This window comes from Sapajus apella, unplaced genomic scaffold (assembly GCF_009761245.1).
Source record: "Sapajus apella isolate SASKATOON/1434 unplaced genomic scaffold, GSC_monkey_1.0 scaffold28, whole genome shotgun sequence".
In the NCBI taxonomy this organism is placed as follows: Eukaryota; Metazoa; Chordata; class Mammalia; order Primates; family Cebidae; genus Sapajus; species Sapajus apella.
The window spans coordinates 24,761,632-24,785,031 of record NW_022436968.1 but is presented as its reverse complement, the minus strand read 5'-3'; the positions used below and the strand labels follow the sequence as shown (position 1 = coordinate 24,785,031).

Here is a 23,400-nt window from a genome sequence, read left to right as displayed (position 1 = left end):
ATATACGTGTATTTTTTTTAGCAGTAAATTATTTCCAGCCAAGGTCTGAAAATATTTTTAGAAGCCTTCAAACTTTGCCATACTATTTTTTTCCTCTTTCAGTGGTAGCATAAAACATTTTATATATATAAATGCTGCTTTTCTAAAAGTATCGTAAGCTTTTCCCATTTTTACACTGAGTGTTAGGACAGGCTTTAACTATGTTAAAGCTAACCATAACTAGCCACAGATATTACAACAGAATCTCTGTACTTTCTTTTTATTTTTTAGCAGCTTCTGTCTAGCCTTGGCTTGAATTGTTGTTAGATGGTATTTTAAAATTTTATTTATACTTTTAATAAATACAGGAGTTGATACAATGAGAATTTGCTTTTTTATATTCAATTTTATACTTTTTTATAAAATTAAATTTTATACCATATGCTTTGTGGTTCCAAACATAGCTCATAATTTTCCGTGTTCTAGAAATGTTAGAATTTGTCTTTTGAAACAGTCTGTATAAAACGGAATCTAAAACCATGTATTGCACAACATAGGCATATCTGTAGATGCTCATAATCCTAGATTGCCTTTCCGCCCTGCATATCAAACTACTTATTGAACCATATTGTTTGGATATCTGTAAACACCTCAGATATACATTGTCTACAGCAAAGACTCATTATCACTCTGTTAATCTGGCTTCTTTTACATTATCCTGTGTGTATGTGTGTGTACATGAGCACGTGAGTATGTGTTTTGCTTCCACTGTCTAACCATCTAAACACCTATGCAGCCCCCAAACCTAGGAGTCGTCTTTGACTTCTTTTTACTCCTTGCAGATATAGTAGGCGTTACCAACTCTGTCCTTCAAATCTTCTGAATATCTTTACATAGGCTCTTCATCACTGCATCTTTATGCCACCACCATAGTTCAGGTCATGGCCATCTCTAGGCCCCTTATCTCTGGTTGTTGCTGCTCTCCTTCAGTCACTTTGCACATTACACTTCTATAATGTTCTCCCTCTTAAAACCCCCTACTGACTTGCCATTCTTTTCATGTGGACTCTAAACTCCTGACACTGATTTATAATACCCTATAGCCTCATTTGTACCATGCATCCTCTGCATTCTTTCTCCAAGTGATTCTTTTTCTTATGTACTGCTCCTTCTACCTATAGCACCATCTGCTCCACCCTCATTAGTTTATCTGCTTAATCCAAATTCCTGCTTTGTTTTATAGGCCTCAGTTTAAACTTCACTTCCTCAGAAGAGTCTTTTCTTTTTCTTTTTTTTTTTTGAGATGGAGTCTTGCTGTGTCACCTAGGCTAGAGTGCAGTGGCACAATCTTGGCTCACTGCAACCTCCACCTTCTGGGTTCAAGTGATTCTCTTGCCTCAGCCTCCTGAATGGCCTGGCTAATTTTTTTGTGTTTTTAGTGGAGATCAGGTTTTGCCATGTTGGCCAGGCTGGTCTCAAACTCCTGACCTCAGGTGATCTGCCCATCTTGGCCTCCCAAAGGGCTGGGATTACAGGTGTGAGTTACTGCGCCTGGCCAAGTCTTTTTTTGAATTGTAGTCTAGTTTTATTTGTTCTTATGACTCCCTGTACTTTTCCTGTTACAGCCCTTATCACACTCTGCCTTCTTAGATGTTAATCTCCATGAAGACAGAGATCATCTGAATCTTGATTTATTTACCACTTTATTCTCAGTGATTAGTTGAAAACCTGACCCTTAGTAGGTGCTCAATAAATATTTGTTGATGACTGAATTTAACACTGAATCATTGCTCTTTAAATCTGTAATGAGGAAAGTACCAGTTTGAGTAAAAATAGAAGTGCTAATCATTTTATTTCATTAATGATTCCAAGACGTTTTTCACAAGAACAGTAGTATTTAAGCAGTGTCAGGAAAATAGCAAGTTTGATTAATTATATTCTGCGTATTCATCCTCTGGTTTCAATTAAATAGAACAGTGATTTTCAATTTTTAACTGAAAAATTCCCAGCATCCCTTAGCACTCTTACATCAATATCAATGGCTCACTAGCTCAGTAGTTGTCAGTCAAGGGGGTTGCTTTTCAGAATCTCAGGGGTTGGTATTAATAATGTGTAAAAAGTCCCTAATCGTACTTCCTCATTGAATTAGACCCTCTGTCGTCCATTGAGAAGTACTGAAAAAGAGTATACTTAACTTTAGTGGGTCCTGTTCTTAGCTATTGTTAAACTTGTTTAATATTTGGTAAAATAATTCTATGGACTGAAACCTAAGTCTGGAAATTAAAAGTGCCCTAGAGGTACTCCTGACTGATGAGTATGACAGGTAGGTAGGTAGATGAATAAGGTGGTTAAAGTGAGGAATCATTTAAAAAATATGAGCCAGGTGTGGTGGCATACACCTGTAATCCAGCTACTGAGGAGGCTGAAGTGGGAGGATTGCTTGAGCCCAGGAGTTTGAGTCCATCCTGGGCAACATAGGGAGATCCCCATCATTGAAAAAAAAAAAAAAAAAAAAAGATGTATACCTTAAACGTTGTATTTTAACTTAAAACAGAACTATGTGTTCATTCTGCAATCTTTTAACTTTGGGTGAAGCATTTTCAGGTTGTGGTTTTCTTGACTGGAGTTCTCGCTCATCTTTTTTATAAATAGCACATCTATAAAGCATCATCTGTGGATTCCAGTTTTAGTCTCTTTAAAATAGAGTTAGAATATAAATCTGAGTGTAAAATACTTAGAGGCTTTTATGATTTTTCTGTCTCAAGGTTTTTTAGCTTTTTTCCCTGGCACTTATTTTTATTCTCTCTCAAAAGCATGTGATTCACTTTTTGTAATACCTCTCTGTGCTTTCACATGTCATTGTTCATATATTTTTGATTTAAATTGTATGATTATGATAAAAACAATTAGCATGAATAGGAGCAAAAATTGACACTAGGTAGCCATATGCCTCAGCTTGTGTACAGAGAATGAGCTGCTGGCCTTGAATATTCCATATATTATGGGTATTAATATGTTTTACAGTGGGAATGGAAACTCCTTAGTACAGTGAGTCAGTGAAGTTGAAATAGGTTAAAGAGAGCTAATGTATATATACTAACAATTTTTAATGATAAAGATTTTGTAGAAGCCTATCCCCCCACCACCCCAATGATGTATTTAAATTTTGAGGATTTTTTTTTAATGCCTAAGAAATCTGTGGTCTTTTTTTCCCTTTTTTTACGTGTTTTTTTCTTTTATCTTTGAAATATTTTTTGCTAAAAATTGTATTGAGATAGTTTTTGAATAGAAGAAAGCAACTAAATGTACCTCTCTAGAAATCATACAGATTTGATTGATAAGATGAAATGAGATTAATGTAGGGGTAAAAGTGATTGGAAGAGAAAATACTGCATTATATCATTAGAATCAAGAAAATTAGAATCAAGAAAATAAGCTACCTCAGTATCATGTCATATATTGGATGTGTGATAATAATTATAATGATGTGTTAAGCGCTTTTTATTAATGCTTCATGTAATTCTTTTAAGATGGGCATTTTTATTTTCTACTTTATAGATGAGGAAATTGATTCAGAGAGTGTAAATATTGTGCTTAAAGCTGTATAGATATTAAATGGAATGCTTGGGTTTGAATTTAGGCATATCTGATTCTAAAGTGTATATATTCTGTATCATTGGCTAAACTTTTAAAAAAAACCTTATGCAATTTTTGGGATGTGTCTTTTTTAGATGAAGAAAATAGTTTACATGTGGTGGTAAACTGTGGAGAAGCATTACTGAAGAATAACACTTACTGGCCTCTTGTTAGTGATTTTATTAATATTCTTTCTCATCAAAGTGTGGCAAAGAGATTTTTGGAGGATCATGGTTTGTTAGTTACATGGATGAACTTTGTATCTTTCTTTCAAGGTATGAATTTTACCCCTTCGTTAATTTTTTGGTTTACAAAATTCCTAATGCTAAATTATTAAATATTGATTAAAATACAATAGCACATCATTCAGGCTACACATGAAATGTCTCATTATTTTGTTTTATTTTTTTAACAGAAAAAAATAAGATTTACAAAAGTAAAATTTAGACAGACAAGGATTATATGCTTAAAAAACAACTAGAAATACAAAGAAAAGATAGGTCAGAATTGAGTTAGAGGAAGATTTTATAGGCACAAGAGCAATTAAGCAAGACATAAAAGAACGATAAATCTGACTACAAAAAATTAACTTCTGGAATATTAAAAACAAAAATTTCTTTTTGATATTGTCAGTGTTTTTATTTTTTAATTAATATTTTGGATAAAGAAAATATGGCACATATACACCATGGAATACTATGTAGCCATAAAAAGGATGAGTTCATGTCCTTTGCAGGGACATAGTTGAAGCTGGAAACCATCATTCTCAGCAAACTGACGAACAGAAAACGAGACGCCTCATGTTTTCACTCATAAGTGGGTGTTGAACAATGAGAATACGTGGACATAGGGAGGGGAACATCACATAGCAGGGCCTATTGAGGGTTGAGGGGTATTGGGGAGGGTTAGCAGGGGGTGGGGGAATTGAGGAGGCATAACATTAGGAGAAACACCTAGTGTAGATGGTGGGGGCATGGATGCAGCAAACCACCATGGCATGTGTATACCTATGTAACAATCCTGGACGATCTGTACATGCACCCCAGAACTTAAGGCACAAAATATAAATAAATAAATAAATATATATATATATATATATATATATATATATATGGTAAAAAAGTAACAGATGCTGGCTAGGTTATGGAATAAAGGGAATGCTTATACAAAAATAAAAAATAAAAAAAGAAATGTCTCATTATTTTAATTGGTGTTTGTAAGTACTTTGATAAATTGTTTATAAAACATACCAAGGAGTTAGGAAAAATGTCAAATGATTGGAAAAGAAACAGGAGTATATTTAACTGGATTTTTTTATTTGTAATAGAGACAGGATCTCACTGTGTTGCCCAGGCTGGTCTAGAACTCCTGGGCTCAACCAATCCATTTGCCTCGGTGTCCCAAAGTACTGGGATTACATGCATTAGCCACTGTGCTTGGCTTTGAAGCATTTGTAACCCTTAATATAGAAATGTGAATTCTATTTTCTGAGAAAGATTTATAACACACAAAACTTTCAACTAACAAAATTGTTTTGACTTTCTTATTAAAAGATGTTGAATTTGTTATATGAGACAATTCATAAAATATTTCTAAGAAAACATTGTAAAAAATTCTGAAAGGACTAGTTTGTTTTGTTTTTAGTAATTATTTCTATATGTACTGTGTCAGTAATGCCATTTGTGTGCATAAAATGTGTTTGGGACTGCTAAATGTATTTGATATTTAATCTGAATGTGTGCTTCCATTTGACAAGGTTTAAATCTGCTTTAATTTTTGCAAGGTATGAACTTAAACAAGCGAGAACTAAATGAACATGTGGAATTTGAGTCTCAGACCTACTATGCTGCCTTTGCTGCTGAACTTGAGGCCTGTGCACAGCCAATGTGGGGACTCTTATCGCATTGTAAAGTTAGGGTATGTTGGAAATATTTTTTAATATCTTTGTTTAATTATTTTAGAAAAAGACTTGTGAAAATATTGATTTGTTCACTTGTATATAATGTGCAGTGTTTAATTTTGTTTCAAATTGAATTCAGCTTTATGAAAGCTGACCTGAGGCAGTAATTTTTATTCTTAGGCAGTTTGGAATTTATTATTATCAGATCTTTCCAGCCTGTTGCCATTGTGAACAGTCTTTGGAACTTCATTAGTCTTCAATTCATCTTTATTGTTTCATTTATTATCAGTCGCCTTATGCTTCTTATCTTTCAAGGACTAGGATAGTCTTCCATAAAGTTTACACTTTTAAGATTCCAAGGACAAAACAAGTATAAATTTCATAAAACATCTAGTTATTGTTACGTATATTATAATATATAATATTATAAGCATTGGTTTGATGGATCTCCAGAAACTTTGGGCAGTCTAGACAAATGGAATCCCCTGACTCAATTAAACTAAAGACTTGACTAAAATTTTGATATATGGACACCATGAAGTTCCAGCCAGTTATTTTATACCAGTAATCATGTTGGACAAGATTTTGTAGTGGAAATATTTTGAAGCCCTGGGTTCTAATCTTGATTCTACCTCTTTTTTACTTGGGTGACTTGGTCAGCTCATTTAAAAATAGTTGAATTTCTCAGTCTGTTTACTGACCTTTTAAAAACAAAGTGAAAGAGAAATGGGGTATTAAAGCCTGCTCTTTATTATTATGAAGCTCTCTTCCATCTACCATTTAAACGTATGTTTCTTTAAGTAGATTTATACTTTGTTTTATTAGTTCAGCCATTCTCTAAATGCAGATGACTCACAGGTTTGTTAGTCTTAACTAGGTTGAAATTCATTCCCTCCCTCCCTCCCTCCCTCCCTCCGTGTCCTTTCTCTCCCTCTCTCCCTCTCTCCCTCCCTCCCTACCTCCCTACCTCCCTCCCTTCCTCCTTCCCTCCCTCCTTCCTTCCTTCCTTGGGAGGGAGTCTCTCTCTGTTGCCCAGGCTGGAGTGCAGTGGCGCGATCTTGGCTTACTGCAACTTCCACCTCCCAGGTTCAAGCAATTCTCCTGCCTCAGCCTCCTGAGTAGCTGGGATTACAGGTGTGCACAACCACACCCAGCTAAGTTTTATATTTTTAGTAGAGAAGGGGTTTCACTATGTTGCCAGGTTCAAACTTCTAACAGGTCTGATTATTCATGTAGATCCCCTTGTAGGTACATGAATTTTCACAGGTCCTGAGTTAACTTTTAAAAATTATCTGTCCATACTATATTTCCTTTTGTGACCTTGTTGTCATTTAGTGGTATTTTAAATTATGTAATTGTCTGTTCTGGAAACTTTCTCCCTTTGCTATTCTAGCTGTGTTCAGCCTGTAATCAGATACTGTGAATCTTTCTTTCATTCCTGAAATGTTCCTCTTCTGCTTTTTTCCATTATTTCTCTGTATTTTAAAAATATGGATTATTAAGGTAATTTCTTTTTTTATTGCACTTTAGTTTCTGGGATACATGTACAGAACATGCAGGACTCTTGGCATAGGTACATACATGGCAATGTGGTTTGCTGCCTCCATCCCTGTCACCTATATCTGGCATTTCTTCCCATGTTATCCCTCCCCAACTCCCTACCCCCTGCTGTCCCTCCCCTAGTCCTTCCTAACAGACCCGGGTGTGTGATGCTCCCCTCCCTGTGTCCATGTGTTCTCATTGTTCGACACCTGCCTGTGAATGAGAACATGCGGTGTTTGATGTTCTTTTCTTGTGTCAGTTTGCTGAGAATGATGGTTTCCAGATTCATCCATGTCCCTACAAAGGACACAAACTCATTGTTTTTTATGACTGCATAGTATTCTATGGTGTATATGTGCCACAGTTTCCCTGTCCAGTCTATCATTGATGGGCATTTGGGTTGGTTCCAGGTCTTTGCTATTGTAAACAGTGCCGCAATGAACATATGTGTGTATGTGTCTTTATAATAGAACGATTTATAATCCTTTGGATATATACCCAGTAACAGGATTGCTGGGTCAAATGAAATTTCTATTTCTAGGTCCTTGAGGAATTGCCACACTGTCTTCCACAATGGTTGAACTAATTTATACTCCCACCAACAGTGTAAAAGTGTTCCTATTTCTTCACATCCTCTCCAGCATCTGCTGTCTCCAGATTTTTAAATGATTGCCATTCTAACTGGTGTGAGGTAGTTAGAATGGCAATCACTAAAATCTCAGTGTGGTTTTGATTTGAATTTCTCTAATGACCAGTGATGATGAGCATTTTTTTTTGTATGTTTGTTGGCCTCATATATGTCTTCTTTGGAAAAGTGTCTGTTCATATCCTTCATCCACTTTTGAATGGTTTTTTTTTTTTTTTCTTGTAAATCTGTTTTAGTTCTTTGTAGATTCTGGATATTAGCCCTTTGTCAGATGGGTGAATTGCAAAAATTTTTTCCCATTCTGTTGGTTGCTGGTTCATTCTAATGATTGTTTCTTTTGCCATGCAGAAGCTCTGGAGTTCAATTAGATCCCATTTGTCTATTTTAGCTTTTGTTGCCAATGCTTTTGGTGTTTTAGTCATGAAGTCCTTGCCTATGCCTATGTCCTGAATGGTTTTGCCTAGGTTTTCTTCTACAGTTTGTATGGTGTTAGGTCTTACGTTTAAATTTTTAATCTATCTGGTGTTAATTTTAGTGTAAGGTGTTGGGAAGGGGTCTAGTTTCTGCTTTCTGCACATGGCTAGCCAGTTTTCCCAACACCATTTATTAAACAGGGAATCCTTTCTCTATTGCTTGTTTTTGTGAGGTTTGTCAAAGATCAGATGGTTGTAGATCTGTGGCATTGCCTTCAAGGCCTCTCTGCTGTTCCATTGGTCTATATCTCTGTTTTGGTACCAGTACCATGCTGTTTTGATGACGGTAGCCTTGTAGTATAGTTTGAAGTCAGGTAGCGTGATGCCTCTACCTTTGTTCTTTTTGCTTAGAATTGAATTGGCTATGTGGGCTCTCTTTTGGTTCCATATGAAGTTTAAGGTGTTTTTTTCCAGTTCTGTGAAGAGGGTCATAGATGGCTTGGTGGGGATAGCATTGAATCTGTAAATTACTTTGGGCAGTATGGCCATTTTCACAATATTAATTCTTCCTAACCATGAGCATGGAATGTTTTTCTATCTGTTTATGTCTTCTCTTATTTCCTTGAGCAGTGGTTTGTACTTCTCCTTGAAGAGGTACTTTACATTTCTGTTAGTTGTATTCTAGGTATTTTATTCTCTTTGTAGCAATTGTAAATGGCAGTTCTTTCTTGATTAGGCTCTCTTGAAGTCTGTTATTGCTGTATAGGAATGCTTGTGATTTCTGCACATTGATTTTGTATCCTGAGACTTTGTTAAAGTTGCTTATCAGTTTCAGGAGATTTTGGGCTGAGACAATGGTGTCTTCTAAATATACAATCGTGTTGTCTGCAAATAGAGACAATTTGACTTCCTCCTTTCCTATTTGAATACCCTTTATTTCTTTTTCTTGCCTGACTGCTCTGGCCAGAACTTCCAATACTATATTGAATAGGAGTGGTTAGAGAGGGCATCCTTGTCTAGTACCAGATTTCAAAGGGAATGCTTCCAGTTATTGCCCATTTAGTATTATATTGGCTGTGGGTTTGTCATAAATAGCTTTTATTATTTTGAGATACGTTCCGTCAATACCTAGCTTATTGAGGGTTTTTAGCATAAAGCGCTGTTGAATTTTGTCAAAGGCCTTCTCTGCATCAGTTGAGATAATCATGTGGTTTTTGTCTTTGGTTCCGTTTATGTGGTGGATTACATTTACGGGCTTGGGTATGTTGAACCAGCCTTGTATCCCTGGGATGAAGCCTACTTGATCATGATGGATAAGCTTTTTGATGTGCTGTTGCAATTGGTTTGCCAGTATTTTATTGAAGATTTTTGCATCTATGTTCATCATGGATATTGGCCTGAAGTTTTCTTTTCTTGTTGAGTCTCTGCCAGGTTTTGGAATCAGGATGATGTTGGTCTCATAAAATGATTTGGGAAGGATTCCCTCCTTTTGGATTGTTTGGAATAGTTTCAGAAGGAGTGGTATTGGCTCCTATTTGTGTGTCTGGTAAAATTCAGCTGTGAACCCATCTGGACCTGGGCTTCTTTGGTTGGTAGGCTGTTAATGCTGCCTCAACTTCAGCCCTTGTTATTGGTCTATTCAGGGTTTCGACTTCTTCCTGGTTTAGACTTCGCATGGTGCAAGTGTCCAGGAATTTATCCATTTCTTCCAGGTTTACTGGTTTATGTGCATAGAGTTGTTTGTAGTAATCTCTTATGGTAGTTTGTATTTCTGTGGAATTGGTGGTGTTATCCCCTTTATCGTTTTTTATTGCATCTATTTGATTCTTCTCTCTTTTCTTTTTATTAATCTGGCTAAAGGTCTATTTTGTTGATCTTTTCAAAAAACCAGCTCCTGGATTTATTAATTTTTTAAAGGGTTTTTTGTGTCTATGTCTCCTTCAGTTCTGCTCTGATCCTAGTTATTTCTTGTCTTCTACTAGTCTTTGAGTTTTTTTGATCTTGCTCCTGTAGTTCTTTAATTTTGACAATAAGGTGTCGATTTTAGATCTTTCCTTGCTTCTCATGTGGGCCTTCATTGCTATAATTTTTCCTCTACACACTGCTTTAAATGTATCCCAGAGATTTTGGTATGCTGTGTCTTCATTCTTGTTGGTTTTGAAGAACATCTTTATTTCTGCCTTCATTTCATTGTTTATCTAGTCAATGTTCAAGAGCCAGTTGTTCAGTTTCCATGAAGTTGTGCAAGTTAGTTTGTTAATCCTGAGTTCTAATTTGATTGCACTGTGGTCTGAGAGACTGTTCTGATTTCCATTCTTTTGCATTTGCTGAGGAGTGATTTACTTCCAATTATGTGGTCAATTTTAGAGTAGGTGTGATGTGGTGCTGAGAAGAATGTCTATTCTGTGGATTTGGGGTGGAGAGTTCTGTAGATATCTATTAGGTTTGCTTGGTCCAAATCTGAGTTCAAGTACTGGATATCCTTGTTAATTTTCTGTCTTGTTGATCTGTCTAATATTGACAGTGGAGCATTAAAGTCTCCAACTATTAATGTGTGGGAGTCTAAGTCTCTTTGTAGGTGGTTAAGAACTTGCTTTATGTATCTGGGTGCTCCTGTATTGGGTGTGTACATATTTAGGATCATTAGCTCTTCTTGTTGCATTGACCCTTTTACCATTACGTAATGCCCTTCTTTGTCTCTCTTGATCTTTGTTGGTTTAAAGTCTATTTTATTAGAGACTAGGATTGCAAATCCTGCTTTTTTTTGCTCTCTATTTGCTTGGTAAATCTTCCTCCATCCCTTTATTTTGAGCCTATGTATATCCTTGCATGTGAGATGGGTTTCCTGGATACTGGACACCGATGGGTTTTGACTTTTTATCCAATTTGCCAGTCTGTGTCTTTTGATTGGGACATTTGGCCCATTTACATTTAAGGTTAATATTGTTATGTGTGAATTTGATACGGCCATTTTGATGCTAGCTGGTTCTTTTGCCCATTAGTTGACGCAGTTTCTTCATTGTGTCGATGCTTTTTACCATTTGGTACGTTTTTGGATTGGCTGGTACTCTGTTCCTTTCTATGTTTAGTGCTTCTTTCAGGAGCTCTTATAAGGCAGGCCTGGTGTTGATGAAATCTCTGAGCAATTGCTTGTCCATAAAGGATTTTAGGTCTCCTTTGCTTATGAAGCTTAGTTTGGTTGGATATGAAATTCTAGGTTCAAAGTTCTTTTCTTTAAGGATGTTGAATATTGGCCCCCACTCTCTTTTGGCTTGTAGGGTTTCTGCTGAGAGATCTGCTTTGAGTCAGATGGGCTTCCCTTTGTGGGTAACCTGATCTTTCTCTCTGGCTGCCCTTGGCATTTTTTTCTTTCATTTCAACCCTGGTGAATCTGACGATTAGATGCGCTGGGATTGCTCTTCTTGAGGAATATCTTTGTGGTGTTTTCTGTATTTCCTGGACTTGAATATTGGCTTCCCTTGCTAGGTTGGAGAAGTTCTCCTGGATGATATCCTGAAGAGTGTTTGCCAGCTTGGATCCATTCTCTCTATCACATTCAGGTATACCTATCAAACATAGATTAGGTCTTTTCACATAATCCCATATTTCTTGGAGGCTTTGTTCATTTCTTTTCACTCTTTTTTCTCTAATCTTGCCTTCTCGTTTTATTTCATTGAGATGATCTTCAATCTCTGATATCCTTTCTTCTGCTTGGTCAGTTCGTCTCTTGAAGCTTGTGTATGCTTCGCAAAGTTCTTGTGTTTTTCAGCTCCATCAATTCATTTATATTCTTCTCTAAGCTGTTTATCCTCATTAGCATTTCGTCAAACCTTTTTTCAAGGTTCTTAGTTTTTTTGCATTGGGTTAGAACATGTTCTTTAGCTCAGAGAATTTTCTTATTACCCACCTTCTGAAGCCTGCTTCTGTCAGTTCATCAGACTCATTCTCCATCCAGCCTTGTTCTCTTGCTGGTGAGGAGTTTTGATCCCTTGGAGGAGGAGAGACATTCTGGTTTTGGGTATTTTCGTCCGTTTTCCGCTGGCTTCTTCCCATCTTTGTGGATTTATCTACCCATGGCCTTTGTAGTTGGTGACTTTCAGATGGAATCTCTGAGTGGACATCCTTTTTGTTGATGATGAAGTTATTTCTTTCTGTTTTTTAGTTTTCCTTCTAACAGTCAGGCCCCTCTCCTCTAGGACTTCTGGAGGTCCACTCCAGACCCTGCTTGCCTGGGGATCACCTGCATGGTTGCAGAACAGTAAGGGTTGCTGCCAGTTTCTTCTGTTATCTTTGTCCCAGAAGGATACCCGCCAGATGTCAGCTTTAGCTCTCCTTTATGAGGTGTCTCTTTGGCTATACAGGGGTCGGGGAGCTGCTTGAGGAGACAGTCTATCCCTTATAGGAGCTCAAGTGCTTAGCTGTCAGCTCCGTTGTTCTGTTCAGAGCTGCTGGGCAGGTATGTTTAAGGCTGCTGCAGTGGAACTCATAACTACCTCTTTTCCCAGGTACTCTGTCCTGGGAAGGTGTGGCTTTATTTATAAGTTCCTGATGTACTGCTGCCTTTTTTCAGAGATGCCCTGCCCAGCAAGGAGGTAGCCTAGTCACAGTCTGCCAGCAGAGGCATAGCTGATCTGCTGTGGGCTCTGCCCAGCTGCTGTGTGAACTTCCTTGCGGTTTTGTTCATAGAGGTGTAGTTAGAAATGCCTTGGTAGTGGTGGACTGCTTTGGTAATGGTGGACTGCCTCGGTAATGGCAGACTGCCTTGGTACTGGTGGACTGCCTTGGTAATGGCAGATGCCCTTCCCCCACCACAGAACTGGACTGTCCCGGGTCCAGCTGTGCTTGCTGTGAAACTCTCAGTCCAGGGTGTTTCAGATTGCTGGTCTTTGTGGGAGTGGGACTGGCAGAGGCAGATCACCTGGCTCCGTATTTCAGCCCCCTTTTTTTCAGTTGAATGGGTCACTCTGTCTGTCAGGCGTTCCAGGCGCCAGTTGAAACAGCTGGTCGGATTTGTGTGAGTTTTTGTGCGGATGCTCGCTGTACTGGCTGAAACAGCTATACTGGAAACTCATGGTGCTTTTCTGCCTGGGAATCACCTGGTCTGTGTACAGTAAAAACTTGTTTGGAAATGCGGCGATCACTCACCCTCTGTGTTCCCGCTGGGAACTGCACTCCAGAGCTGTTCCTGTTCGGCCATCTTGGATGCCTCCCCTATTAAAGTAATTTCTTAACTGGTTTTCCTGTTTCTAGACTCTTTCTGCTATAATCTATCTCAACACCAAAGTTACTTTTCTAAGCTCTACATGTCTCCCTTTCCTTTACTTAAAAGTCATTGAGGTTTTCATCAGTCTACAGGATTACATCTGCTTGTTCTATAGAAACATTTAAAATTCTCCACAAGTTGCTCTCAACTTGTCTCTCATAATTCATTATCTTTTTTTTTTTTTTTTGAGACAGAGTCTCACCCACTGTGCTGCTCAGGCTGGAGTGCAGTGGTGTGATCTCAGCTCACTGCAACTTCTGCCTCCTGGATTCAAGTGATTCTTCTGCCTCAGCCTTCCAAGTAGTTGGGATTACAGGTGTGCACCACCATGCCTGGCTAATTTTTGTATTTTTAGTAGAGATAGGATTTCACCATGTTTGCCAGATGGTCTCAGACTCCTGACCTCAGGTGATCAGCCCACCTCAGCCTATAATTCATGTTCCTATACCCCGTCTCCCTCCATGCCTTGATTGAATTGATTAATATTCCTCAACATGTGGTGTCCTTTCTTGATTCCTGTGCTTCTGTTCAAGCTAGCCTTTTTCTTTGGCATATGCTCTTTCATTCTGTTTTCTTGGCTCAGTGCTTTTCTTGCATGAGAGTTATCTTGGAAGCTTGAAAAGTACCTGTGCATAAGCCCCAGTGTGAGAGGTTTTGATTCATTTGATATGCAGTGGGACCTGGGTAGTGATTCTAAACAATATGATGAACAACTAATATTAACTCTTCAAAATTTTAGTTTTCTTCAAAAATTCTCAAGACTCAGGTATATAATCTCCCTTATTCCTCCAGTCAGATTTGTATTTATAGTGTACTTTAATTTCCACTGTAGCATTTATCAAGAAACTGTCATGTGATATGAGGTTTGATTGTTCATTCATTCAAAAAATATATGCCAGACACTATCTAGATAGATGCTTCAGTCTTTGGATTTGAGTATCAGAGAATGCCTTTATGAAGAAAGAATATGAAGGAGCCAGCTCTGTGAAGATTAAACTGGGGTTAGTGGTGGTGGTGGGAGAGGTAGGATGGAATAGCCTACTTTCAGTAGGATAGTGATTGGTCCTTTTAAGGAATTTGTGGCTGGAACCATAGAGCGAAACAAGGTGGAGTTGGAGAGATAGGCAGAGATCAAATTATTATTGCAGGTATTTGCAGATTGTGTTAAGGACTCTTGGATTCCATTTTAAGGAGAAGCCACTGAAGATTTTTAAGCATGGGTTTGATGTGATCAGATTTACACTTAAAAGATCATTCTGTTCCTGCAGAAGACTGGATTTGAGTGGGAGTATGGTGGGTGGGAGGCAGCAAGACCAGTAAATAGACCAATTAAGATACTGTGATAAATTGATCTCATTTATATGTAGAATCTAAAAAAGTTGAAGTTAGAGAAGTAGAGAGTAGAATGGTGGTTTCTAGAAGCTGGGCCTGAGGGAGTGGGAAATGGGAAGATTTTGACCAGAGTTCAAAGTTTTAGCTAGAGAAGAGAAAACTTTTTGAAATGTACTGCACAGCATGGTGACCATAGTTAATAATAATGTATTTTACATTTTGGAATTGCTAAACGAGTAGATTTTTAATGGTCTCACTACAAAAAATAAGTGTCTGAGGTGATGGATGTGTTAATTAGCTTGATACACTCATCCCACAATTTGTGTGTGTGTGTGTGTGTGTGTGTGTGTGTGTGTGCGTGCGTGCGTGCGTGCGTGTGTATCACATTGTACCCCATAAATACTTGCAGTTATTATTTGTCAGTTAAATAAAAAGATGCTATTGTCTAAGCATGACATTCAGGTAGCATATATTTGAGATATGTTCAAGGTATATTTGGGATATTCAAGATGTATTTTGGAGGTAGAATCTATAGGCTTGTACATTATTGATGAGGGAGAGAGACTTTTGACAAATTGTGTATGGAAGTGCTATTTATGAAGGTAGTAAAGATGAGAGAAAATTGGGTTTAGAGATATCAGAGTTAGCTTTAAATAGGTTAAGTTCGAGATGCCCTTGAAATGTCCAAGTAGAAATAGTGAATAGGAAGTTGGCCACGTGAGTCTCATACTCGAAAAGTAAGTTTGCACTGAGGTTATATATACATTCTAGACCCTTTGGCATATAGAAGATATATATCACCAAGGGATGTAATAAGATTAAATAGGGAGAAAAGAGATGTGAACCCTGAAGAAAGGACTGATATTTAGATATTAGGGATAAGGTGAAGAGAAAAATCAGAAGAATGCCGTGTCATGTATGTAAGCCAGTGGAAGACAGATTCCGTAAAGTGGGTTGATGTGATACTGATATAAAAAAAGCAATATTTTAAGAAGATTATTCTGACTACTGGGTTTAGGGTGAATTTGAATTATGAGGTGCTTGGGGTTATGCTTATTTCTTTGATAATGAAAAATCATTGTTTCCAGGCAGTAGTTCATATTTCAGCTTTGAAGGCTAGGATTACAATGCGGTATGGTTCTCCTAATCTATGAAGTAAAGAGAACAGAGAGAAAACAGGCTCCTGTTGTCCTGGCAGTATCTGAGAGAGTAACTTCTTGGTTATAGGAGCATCTGGTTCCTAGATAAGACATTCTCTTGGTACGCACTTACACTATGTGAGACATTGTTCTAGGCACTTTTAATACATTCTTATCTAACCTTCATTGTATCTCCTATAAAGTACGTGGCATCATTCTGTTCTTTCAGAGGCTAAATAACTTGTTACATAGCTACAAGTAGGAGCTGAATTTGGAAGCAAATTCATCTAATTTAAAAACCAGTGCTGTTTATCACTTGCTATAATTGTTTTTAAAGCAAGAATGTCCAAAGCTTTTTGCAGTGCTGTCAGGGTTTAGAAGTATAAACTGGAAGAAACACTATTATTTATAGGAAAAAAAATATTTCTCTGTTTAATTTTTTTACTGTAAAATGTAAAACTTAAGGTTTAAGTAATTAAAAGGAAATTTCACTTGATAAATTACTGTCTTTTTTTTGATTGCAGTGAATGCTTTTTTTTTGGACACAGAGTCTCGCTCTGTTGCCCAGGCTGGAGTGCAATGGCGCTTACTTGGCTCACTGCAACTTCTGCCTCCAGGGTTCAAGTGATTCTCCTGCCTCAGCCTCCCGAGGAGCTGGAATTACAGGCACCCACTACCACGCCCGGCTAATTTTGCTTTTTTAGTAGAAATGGGGTTTCACCATGCTGACCAAGTCGGTCTTGAAATCCTGACCTTGTGATCCACCCTCCACGGCCTTTCAGAGTGATGGGATTACAGGTGTGAGCCACCGCGCCTGGCCAAATGCTATTTGATTCTTGAAAACATTAAGGCCTAGTTAAAAAAGTAATACTAGCACTTTGGAATTTGGAGACCATCTTGGCTAACACAGTGAAATCCTGTCTCTGCTAAAAATACAAAAAATTAACTGGGTGTGCTGGCACGTGCCTGTAATCCCAGCTACTCAAGAGGATGAGGCAGGAGAATCACCTGAACCTGGGAGGCAGAGGGTGCAGTGAACCAAGATTGCACCACTGCACTCCAGCAGGGCAACAGAATAAGACTCCGTCTCAAGAAAAAAAAAAAAAAAGAAGTAAGACTACCCAGATAGCTCAGTCAGTAGAGCATCATATTTTTAATGCTAGATTAACTAACGACGTGAAGATTGGATAAAGGGATGACACATTTCTAGAATTTTGCTGATGTTTGTTTTCTGAGGAGAAAAGCTGCAAAATTTTCATCCGGTGGCAACTATAGGTTACTGCAGACTTGATAGAAGATGAATATGGTCTTGACTCTTTGAAGCACTTAACTACTTGTGAGACATAGTGTTAACATCTGATACAGAGCATTGTATGTACATCATTTCACTTGCCTCTTTAGAACAGTACTGGGAAGTAGATCATATTACATCCATTTTTTACATATAGAGAAACTGAGACTCATAAAATGTAAGTAATTTGCTCAAGGTCATAAAACGAGTAAGTCAGCAGGCATACTGACTTTTGAGGATGGGAGTGATAGTGGTAGGAAGATAAGAGGGAGACAGTCAGAACATGATTACCAAATATGCTGTATTTAGGACTGGAATTAACTGGTCACTTTTTAAAAGACTGTTAATACCTACTTGTCAAATTGTTCTCCAGAAGGGTGGTGTACCAGTTTACACTTGTGCTAAGTGCCTGTAATGGTATCCCATTGCCCAAATCCTTAACAAAATGGGAGAACATTGGTTTTACAAGTTTATCTATCTGTGAATTACCTGCTACTTTAGTTTGGTTATGAAAGATTATTTATGATAACTTATAAGTGCCATTAATTTTTTTTCAGTGAGAGGTGTGGAATAGAATATATAAAATAATATTTTATAGAGTAAGTCATAGATAGCATAGATTAAAACAGGATGAGGATGTTAGAAAGGTGACTGGGTAAGTGATTTTGGTCTGGATTGTGGCAATGGAAATAGGCGTGAAGCTATATGATAATGTCAAGCAGGAATTGACAGGACATGGCGATGAGTAAGGTGAAGGAGAAGTCAAGAATGAATGTGAGACTTTCACCTTTTTAAAAAGGCATATTTATATAATTTACACAGGTGGCTGATGCATTTAACACATGTGGCTTTGATGTTTTCTGCACTTACACATTATATATTGATGCCTCAAAGTATCTTTTTTTAAACTTTTTAAAACATGGAGGTAAAATCCACCATTTTAACCATTTTAAAGTGTGTACTATTCATTTGTTTATAGTATATTCCCAAAGTTTACAACTTCTACCACTATCTAATTCCAGAGTATTTCCATCGCCCCCAAAAGAAATTGCATTCCTTCCAGTTCCAGCCTCCCCTCATCTCTTGGAAACCACTAATCTGCTTTTCAGTCTTTATAAATCTACCTAATCTGGGCATTTCATATAAATGGAATCCTGTAATATGTGACCTTCTGTGTTTGGCTTCTTTCACTTAATGTAATGTTTTCAAGGTTCAGCTGTGTTGCAGCTTATGTCAGTACTTCATTCCTTTTTCTGGCTGAGTAATATTTTATTATATGGATATACAGCATTTCATTTGTCGTTTTATTCATTGATACTTGGGTTGATTGCACTTTTTGGCTGCTATGGGTAATGCTTCTGTTAGTGTTTATGTACATTTTTTCATGTGAACATATATTTTTAGTTCTCTGGAAATATACATAGGAGTGGAATTGCTTGGTCATATAACTCTATGTTTAACTTACCAAGTAACTGCCAAACTTTTTTTTTTCTTTTTCTTTTTGAGATAGGGTCTTGCTGTTGCTCAAGCTGGAGTGCAGTAGCATGATCGTGGCTTGTTACTTCCTTCAACTCCTAGGCTCAAGTAGCCCTTCCAACTCAGCCTTCCCCCAAGTATCTAGGGCTATAAATGCACACCATCACTCTTGATTAATTTTTAAAATTTTTTTGCAGAGACAGAGTCTTTCTATGTCCCCAGCTAGTCTTGAACTCCTGGCCTCAAATGATCCTTCTGCCTTGGCCTACCAAGGTGTTGGTATCACAGGTGTGAACCATCATGCCCAGCTGTAAACAGTTTTTCAAAGTAGCTGTACCATTTTACAGTCTTATCAGCAATATATGAGGATTCCAGTTTCTCTACATCCTTGCTAACACTTTGTTTTACATTTTAAAAATTATGGCCTCCCTAGTTGGTGTGAAGTGATGTCTCATTGTGGCTTTGATTTGCATTTTCCCATGATTGAACATCTTTACATTTGCTTATTAGGCATCTGTATGTTTTCTTGGGAGAAATGTCTTTTTAAATCCTTCGCCTCTTTTTTTTTCTTTTTAAGCAAGCCTATCATTATTTCTATTTCTATTTAATTTAGAACTCACTTATTCTGATGGATCTGTTTTACCACAAGACATTGTAGTTGTCTTTTACAGTATTCTTATCTTATTTCAAGTGACACACACATCATTTCTTCTTCCAAATTCTGTTGTAAGTCAGGATATTCACAGGTTACTTACAGTCCACATATGTTTTTAATTGTGTAAAATATACATGACATTTCCCGCTATTTTTAGCTATAAAATTCAGTGACTTGAAGTACATTTCCAGTGTTGTACAACTGTTGCTATTATCCACGTTCAGTACTTTTTCATCAGCCTCAAAGAAACTCTGTACCTATTAAACAGTAACATTAGGGAATTTATAAGAAATTGAGGGGGGATTTCTCTTGAAATGGAGTCTGATTTAAATCTATTTAAACTCTGTTACAGCTTACATTCGTTTTTAGAAGCATGTTATGAGAAAGAAAGCATATTGACTTGTTTAATTTTCATATTTGTCACTGGTTGTTAGTTTATGAAGGGACAATTTCTTGATATGGCAAATATAATAATCTTGAAAATATATACATTTTACCATTTTATGTGTACACAGTGTATATACTATATATTACATATAATTTAATGTTGAAAATATGTTTATATATTATAAATTTATTATATATAACTTACTATTTTAGGAAACTCAAGAATATACCCGAAATGTCGTTAGATACTGCCTTGAAGCTCTTCAAGACTGGTTTGATGCTATTAACTTCGTAGATGAGGTATGTATATTTTTTGATATATGTAAAGACATTTAAGAAAAGTGTTAGATTTCATTTAATGTTGAAAATAATGAATACCTTTTCATAGAAGAGGGAAGGAAGTCAGAATGAACATATTATTAGGCTTTGAAAAAGAGAATTCTAAAGAGGAGGCTAGTTCTCTAGTTCTTTGACATTTAGGAATTTCAAGAGTAAACTAATATGTCTGCTTATTTTCTAGAGAAGATTGGCATGATTTCTTTTTCCATTATTAAGTATATATGTCTCATTATTTCTCAGGAGTGAAAATTAGTTTCAGTTGAATATGTAAAAGTGCAATGCAAATGTGAGTAAGATAGGGGAGATTAATGAAAAGGGTATCACAACTATATTGATTGGACAGTATTCTGCTTGTCAGAGTAGGAAAAGATGGGCTTGAACAAAGGTGATTATTGTTAATAATGAGAAGAGCTGGCACAGACATGGTATGTATAAATTGAACAAGTAATTGCTTTTAATAGCTGAGTTTATCATCAGAAGCTCTTTCTTTTCCTCTTAGGAGATAGGGTCAGAATATGTCATATGCAAAAGAAAGATCTTGTTTCAGACAGCTCACACCCGCTTCATCTGATTTCTGAACCCTGGGCACAGAGAACTGCTGCTGTGTGTTTGTATATATATGTGGAGGGCAGGCAAATTTTATCTCTTGTGTGTTTTTCTTTCTTTCTGTTTTAAAAAATTTTGACACAATCACAAATTTATAGAAAAGTTGAGTGGACAAAGAACTTTCTATTCTTGAACCATTTGAGAGTTCATTTGTTGACTTGGTGCCTCACTACCCCCATGCATTTCAGTGTTTCCTTCAAAGAAGGATATTGTCTTATATAGCCAGAATACCACTATAAAAATCATTAATATATTATTAGTATTTAATTCTTAGAACTCATTTATATTTTACCAGTTGTCCATGATATCTTTTATAGAAAAAGGATCTGGTTCAGAATTGCATTTTGTTATCATGTCTCTAGTCTCTGTCTGAGACATTTTCCCAGTCTGTCTTTGCAGTTTAGGACAGGGACTTTTTTTTTTTTTTTTTTTTTTTTTGAAACAGAGCCTTGCTCTGTTGCCCAGGCTGGAGTGCAGTGGTGTGATCTCGGCTCACTGCAACCTCCGCCTCCCATGTTCAAGTGATTATCTTGTCTCAGCCTCCCAAGTAGCTGGGATTACAGGTGCGTTCCACTGCACCTGGCTGATTTTTTTTTTTGATTTTTAGTAGAGATGGGGTTTCACAATGTTGGCCAGGCTGGTCTGGAACTCCTGACCTCAGGTGATCCACCTGCCTTGGCTTTCCAAAGTGCTGGGATTAATGGCATGAGCCATTGTGTCTGGCCAGGACAGTGACATTTTGAAGACTATCTCTCAATGTGGGTTTGTTTCATGATTAGATTCAGATCATGTATCTGTTTTAGGAATGTTACAGAAGTGATGTTATAGTCTTTTCATGGCATCCTATCTGATAGTTTGTGATTTGTGTTCCACTAATTATCTTCTCTTTGATCACTTGATTAGGGTGGTACCTGCTAGACTCCTTCATCATAAAATTATCTTTTTTCTCATGTAATTAATAAAGTGTTTTGTGATCCAATTTTCAATTAATTCATTTATTTTTGTCTCTAGAGATTCATAGTTTCTATTTTATTTAATGGGTTATAAGCTATTACTGTTTTTATTTGATGCTCCAGTTGTTTCAGATTTGGCCAGTGAGAGCACCTTAAGCTAGTTTCTGCTTGTCCCATCATTTTTTGAGTACTTCCATGTTTTCTGGCCCACCAGGATGTTTCAGAGTCGTAGTTTCCCCATCCATTCCTGGAATCAATCATTTCTTTATGGACCCCTGGTTACTTTTAGTGTAGGACAGTATTTAGAAAAATTTAGGTGCTACATGGGCTCACTGCTATTGGGTGTCACTGCTCCCAAGTCCTCACAGTGAACAGAGATTAGGAGTGTATATACGTAAGTCTGTATACATATTTGCATCTATATTTATTTTTCTGTCCATAGAGAAAGCTATGAGTTCAAACTGATACTTTTAATTCCAATTTAACACTGTAGGATTTATTCTAGTTTTCTTCAACAGTGGGAAACCTGGTTTCTGTTATCTTTAATATATTTACTTATTTATAAATTTATATTTATGTATGGCTGGGCGTGGTAGCTCACACCTGTAATCCAAGCACTTTGGAGGCCAAGGCGGGAGGATCATCTGAGGTCAGGAGTTAAAAACCAGCCTGACCAACATGGTGAAACCCCTTCTTAAAAAAAAAAAATTATATTTATGTATGACCAATCTCATATATAAATATGAGAAGCAATTCTCATCTCAGTTGCCTCTCTTTCCTCTGCAATGGATGTCTTCTTTTCCCTGCTTTGACTCTGAATCTGCATCCTATTCCACCTTTCCCCACACATGGACACCCTCCTAATCCTGCCTGGGCCCTGACTCCCCACCTTGGACTGCCTTTCTGTAGAGAAGTCACGTTCACCCTCTTTGTGCTTGGAACTCCCACACTGGGCTTTTCCTCTTTTTGAATGCCCTCCTTATCCTGCCTTGGCTCTGATGCCTCCTGCTGGGCTCTTCGCACATGTGGATGATCTCCTTACCCAGCTTGGATTTTGATTCCCTATTCCAGGCTGGCCTCCTGTATTGTTGCCCTCCTTACCTCAGTTAGGCTCTGATTCCCCATGCCAGATCAGTCCCCACATGGAGGCCCTCCTTACCCAGGTTGGCTCTGATGCTCTACATTGGGCTGCCCTGCTCTGTGGATGCCCTATGCTAGGCCACAGCCCCTATGCCCAAGCAACCTCTGACATCTCAACCCATCAGCTACCCCCAACAGTTGCCCTCCTCAGTCTGAGCTCTGACTTCCTGCTCAGTTTCCTAACCGTTAGACGCTTATTTTACCCTGCTCGCTCTCTTTACCTGCTAGTGGCTTTAGGAATGGTTTGAGAAGGGAAGAACCCTTTGTTATCTTTAGCTGTAATCCCTTCTGCCCTAAATTAACTTTTCTTCACCTCTCGTCACCCCTCCCCCAACATTTTTGTCAGCTCTTAGCCTTCAACCTGGATTTTGTCCATTTGGATTCTGATTCTGCCCCAACCAACTCACCTTGATTCTTTGCCTTGTCTAATTGTTGGTCTCTAGGCTTAAATTTTGTTTATTTAAATGGTAATGAGACAGTCTTCAGAGAGAACATTCTCCACCCTTCACAGAGCTCCATCCCACTTCCAGCCTGCTTCCCTTCTTCACCCTGTCCAGGATCAGTTCCTCAGCTGGAGCTTTAACTGAAGCTTTTCTCAACCCAGTTTTCTTTGGTATTTGAAACTTCAGAAATTATTGTTGAAATACTAGCATCACTAAGGCAACAGTAAAATTGAACTGGGGGAAAATTATACACAAGAAAA

General features: G+C 37.6%; 1 protein-coding gene across 11 annotated transcripts in view; it reads left to right on the top strand.

Moving 5' to 3' along the window:
- The window catches only part of UBR3 (ubiquitin protein ligase E3 component n-recognin 3), a 257,591-nt gene that overhangs the window by 64,711 nt on the left and 169,480 nt on the right, over positions 1-23,400 (top strand). For all 11 annotated transcript variants that reach the window (XM_032293027.1, XM_032293018.1, XM_032293016.1 and 8 more), the window contains 3 exons: positions 3,711-3,890; positions 5,399-5,532; positions 19,873-19,959. In XM_032293027.1, the coding sequence (XP_032148918.1) occupies positions 3,711-3,890; positions 5,399-5,532; positions 19,873-19,959 (401 nt within the window). The remainder of the gene's footprint in view (positions 1-3,710; positions 3,891-5,398; positions 5,533-19,872; positions 19,960-23,400) is intronic.